At 54.0% G+C, this 4,759-nt stretch overlaps 1 protein-coding gene across 3 annotated transcripts in view; it reads left to right on the top strand.

Moving 5' to 3' along the window:
• The first annotated feature begins 2,240 nt into the window (after positions 1-2,240).
• Positions 2,241-4,759, top strand: part of LOC108312784 (fatty-acid amide hydrolase 1) — a 19,738-nt gene continuing 17,219 nt past the window's right edge. The window contains exon 1 of one of the 3 annotated variants that reach the window (XR_001828785.2): positions 2,241-2,548. Coding sequence is in view for 2 of the 3 variants with exons in the window: in XM_017540896.2 (XP_017396385.1) it covers positions 2,354-2,548 (195 nt within the window). In the remaining variant the exon portion in view is untranslated. The remainder of the gene's footprint in view (positions 2,549-4,759) is intronic. The other 2 variants (XM_017540896.2, XM_017540897.2) reach the window with 2 other exon arrangements.

A 4,759-nucleotide genomic window follows, 5' to 3' on the forward strand; every position in this document is an offset into this window, starting at 1 on the left:
TTGAGACAGAGTCTTGCTTTGTCACCCAGGCTGGAGTGCAGTGGCATGATCTCGGCTCACTGCAACCTCTGCCTTCCGGGTTCAAGCAATTCTCTTGCCTCAGCATTCCAAGTGGCTGGGACTACGGGCATGTACCACCATGCCTGGCTAATTTTTGTATTTTTAGTAAAGACGGGGTTTCACCATGTTTGCCAGGCTGGCCTTGAACTCCTGACCTCAAGATCCACCCGCCTTGGCCTCTCAAAGTGCTGGGATTACAGGCCTGAGCCACCGCGCCGGGCCTAGTGTCCCATTCTTTTGCCCAGGAAATGGGGTGAGGTGACCTCATAAGAACCACTTCAGATTGCTGTTTCTATCATCAGCACCTGTCAGCTCCCTTTTTCTAGGGAAACTGAGGTCTAAGAACTTGAAACTTGTAAAGAGTTATCAGTGCTGAGTAGGAACAGAGGCGCTCAATCCTCACTGCAGACTTAGAAACACAAGAATTTGGGACCCTGATTAACCTGCTCAGGAGCCTGACTCAAGGCCCTCCTCAGGCTGGGATTCTTCCAGTAACAACTAAGTCTCCCCACTGGTGGGCCTTTCACTCCATTCATAATCATTTATGGAGGGCCTATTAAGCGCCAGGCAGCATTACTAACAATCCTGCAAGATAGGCATCATAACCAGCCCCCTTAGACAGGTAAAGGCACAGATTCAGAGAGGTCAAAACAACCAGGATCCAGGACTGTATCCCCAGCCCCGCGCCTCTCCCGCTGTTTCAGGAGACAGTGTTTCCTGGCACAAAGCACTTATCAGTACCCCACCACACTTTAAGTAAAAAAAATCGAGACAAATAGGACCACTACAAAATTAAAAAAAAAAAAAAAAAAAAGCTACCATCAACCCAAAGATACACACATTCTAAATTTATGACTCACTTCCAGGGGCAGTAATGGTGGTGTTGACGATGGGGGAGAGCTCCGTTTTCGGCTTCTGAGTGGAATCCCCACCCACTCAGCCACTTGTGTTACCCACAAGTTACTTTTTTTTTAATTTTAAATACTTAATTTATAGACATCAGTTCTATGGGACATAAGTTATTTAATACCCTTTGTCTTCAGTTAGCTCATGAGTAATATGACCATAAAAATGTTTTTCTTTTTCTTTTTTTGAGACAGAGTCTCACTCTGTCGCCCAGGCTGGAGTGCAGTGGTGTGATCTCGGCTCATTGCAACCTCCACCTCCCATGTTCAAGTGATTCTCCTGCCTCAACCTCCCAAGTAGATGGGATTACAAGCGCACACCACTATGCCCAGCTAATATTTGTATTCTTTGTAGAGACGGGTTTCGCCACGTTGGACAGGCTGGTCTCGGACTCCCGACCTCAGGTGATCCACTCACCTCGGCCTCTTAAAGTGTTGGATTTACAGGCGTGAGCCACTGCGCCCGGCCAAAAATGCTTTTTTCAAAGTTTTTGGGAGAACAACTGAGATAAAGCACATAAAGTTCTGTGAGAGAGGCCAGGACAGCAGTAAGGAGCGTGTGTGTGTGTGTGTGTGTGTGTGTGTGTGTGTGTGTGTGTGTGTGTGTGTGTCTGTGTCCTTGAAATTCATCCCGCTCCGAAGGCGCCAGGTCCCCAGACTCCCCGTGGTCTGGCGTTCCTTCTGCTTCTTAGATGTACAATCCAGAAGCGCCCAGGACTGGCACAGGGTGACCCTGGGGAGGCCAGTCTGCAGGAAGTGGCTGTGCCAAAGGACAAATAATGGGCGGATTGGGCAGTGAAGAGCCCAGGGCGAGAGACACAGGGTCTTGGGTTGGGGAAAGAGGAGGGGCAGGGGGTGGACGCCCCAGAGACTCTCCTTGTGTCTGTCCGGGGCTGGCGCCCCGGAAAGCTCGGCGCTGGGGGGAGGCGGGCGCCCTGCGGTGCACGATCAGCCTCCTGGTTCTCCAGGAAAGATGCCGCGACAGGGTTTCCCGAGGTTAAAGAGTCCGCGTGCCCAATCCGTCGCTGCTCCGGATCTTGTTGATTGGGGCGCCTCTTCAGGAGTTGGGACTCTGGTGTGCGCCGGGCAGAGGCCGGGCCGAGGGCTGTGGCGCCGAACCGGGGCTAAACTCAAGCTCGGGAGATCGCCCACGCGAAACAGGCGCCCTTCCCAACCCTCCCGCTCGGCTTGGCGGGGTGCGGGAGGTCGCTGGGCGGACCAGGCGGGCCGCCTCCGGTCGCCGCTGAGCTTGGTGGGCTACCCCTCCCCTCCCGCGCAGGCGGGCCAGGGATCCAGGCTGATCCAGGCCGGGTTTTGCGGCGGAGCGGGCTGTTAGTGTGTGCGGCCGCTTCAACTGTCGCCGCTAGCAGCGGCAGGCTGCGGGGATCATGGTGCAGCACGAGCTGTGGGCCGCGCTGTCTGGCGCCTCCGGGGTCGCTGTGGCCTGCTGCTTCGTGGCGGCGGCCGTGGCCTTGCGCTGGTCTGGATGCCGGACGGCGCGGGGCGCGGTGGCCCGGGCGCGACAGAGGCAGCGAGCCGGCCTGGAGAGCATGGACAGGGCGGCGCAGCGCTTCCGGCTCCAGGTGACTGCCAGGGTGGGGTGAGGGTGGGCGCAGGCCGAGGGTACCTGCAGCGGCCCTTTCAGCCGCAGGACCGGTGGAGGGACAGGCGTGGAGGGTGGGGGCAGGCAGAGCGGATGTGTCACTTTCCAGAATCTCTCCTCGCCCTAATACATTCCGCACTTTCTGAGCCAGGTAGAGCCAGTGGGAGGAAAGGAAACGATAGTGTCAGGGCAGGTCGTGGAAGGCCTTTGCCTCGCTGAGTCAAAGAGGAGTTTTGCTTCGTGCCAAAGAATCTCAAGCTTACTGCCTATTGGAATGCGAAACGCAAGCGTGACAACCAATAGGATGCTAGTATTGAGGACTTTGGACTCGCAGAATTGGCTAAAGGAATCCGGAGAGCTTAGAGTTAAAGCTTTTTTTTTTTTTTTTCTTTTGAGACAGTCTCGCTCTGTCGCCCAGGCTGGAGTGTAGTGGGGCGATCTCGACTCACTGCAACCTCCACCTCCCTGTCAAGCGATTCTCCTGCCTCAGCATCCCGAGTAGCTGGGATTACAGGTGCATGCCACCACGGCTGGCTAATTTTTGCATTTTTAGTAGAGATGGGGTTTCATCATGTTGGCCAGGCTGGTCTCAAACTCCTGACCTCAGGTGATCCGCCTGCTTGGCCTCCCAAAGTGCTGGGATTACAGGCGTGAGCCACCCAGCCCGGCTGAGTTCAAGCTTCTTGATTTGTGCATTTGGATCTTAAGAGGGAGCCGGAAAGAAACCTTCCAAGTATACAGGGAGTTCTTGGCAAAGCCAGGCTAGAAGGGAAGTCTCTCCAGCTCCTGCTGCCGGCCTGTGGTGTCTAACCCCTGGCAAGCCCCTTCTATGAGCAGGTTTAGTTCCAGCCCTCCCTGGGTGATCTGTCAACAAGCTTTTCTCTCCCTGAGCTGCCTCTGGATCACCTCAGTGTGTGGGTTTGGGAGTGTGAAAGGGCCTGGCTGAAGGTTTGGAAGAGGTGGCTTGAAGAGGGGCTTTTCCTCCGAGTGTGTGAAACACTGACCCCGGTTAAAGCCAACATGCTGAACTCTGGGAAGTGTTCTTAAGTGCTAAGAGAGCGAGGGCTTGCTGTGTCTGTGGGACCCGACAGATGGCAAGGATTGCCAGGTGGGGAACAGCAGGATTCAGGAGGCAGAAAATTGTGTTCAGCAAATGCTCCGCAAGTGATTTTTGAGTTGGGGCAGAGCTGGAACTAGAACCTAGGTGCCCAGCTGCACTCTTCAGCCACACTCCCATGGAGAGGAGCAGAAGATAAATATTAGGAAGGCATGCCAGTCCCGAGTGTAGCCTTGCAAGTTTTGCAGTTTTGGCTGGCTGTAATGTATGAATTTACTCCAAACCTCCTTGGGGCCAGGATATTTCATACTTCTTTAGTAAATAAAAAATACATCTTGTTCCAGCCTGTACTCACCAAGCTGAAAAGTCCACCATCAGTCAATTTTTAGGGTTTCTTCCTCCCAGAGTGGGAAGGCCCTGGGGGTTAGCCCAAATTGGCCATCTCCCCTACACAAGCACAGGTTATTCACTGCCTAGTTGCCCTCTCTGGCTGGGCTCTGGAGGTCCTCCTTAGAGATCCTCCTGTTTATCCTTGGCTCTGTGCAGCCAGCTGAGTTCTGCCAGCTCCAAGAGCATCGTGGGCAGCAGGAGTGGGGATCTGCTCACAATTCTTGCCTGCAGAACTCCCCTCCTAGTTGCAAGGAATCCACCTGGCTGGCAGGGGTGTGGGATGGTGGCAGGATGGGTCTTCCTGCGCATCAGCTCCCAACAGCAGCATCTGTATGGTTTTCCTCTGGAGCAACTGCTCATTATTTTTAAGAACAGATTATTCCTGCACAGAAGTTTTGGCTCTGGTGAAAGCTTGGCTCTTTGAGGAGAAGCGGGAAATTACCTTAGGGTTTCCAGTGACTGTTATGAGTAATTAGCAAAGGGGTGGGGTCCTCACTGACAGTAGCTTTGTAGGCTTTGGGGAGGAGTAGGAGTTTTTTTTGAGACAAGCCTTGCTTGCTCTGTCGCCCAGGCTGAGTGCAGTGGTGGCATAATCTTGGCTCTGCCTTCTGGACTCAAGCCATCCTCCCACCTCAGCCTTCCGAGTAGCTGGGACTACACGTACATGCCACCATGCCTGGCTAGTTTTTGTATTTTTAGCACAGACGGTTTTGTCACGTTGGCCAGGCTGGTCTCATACTCTTT

The sequence above is a fragment of the Cebus imitator genome, unplaced genomic scaffold, assembly GCF_001604975.1.
Source record: "Cebus imitator isolate Cc_AM_T3 unplaced genomic scaffold, Cebus_imitator-1.0 Scaffold129, whole genome shotgun sequence".
NCBI lineage: Eukaryota > Metazoa > Chordata > Mammalia > Primates > Cebidae > Cebus > Cebus imitator.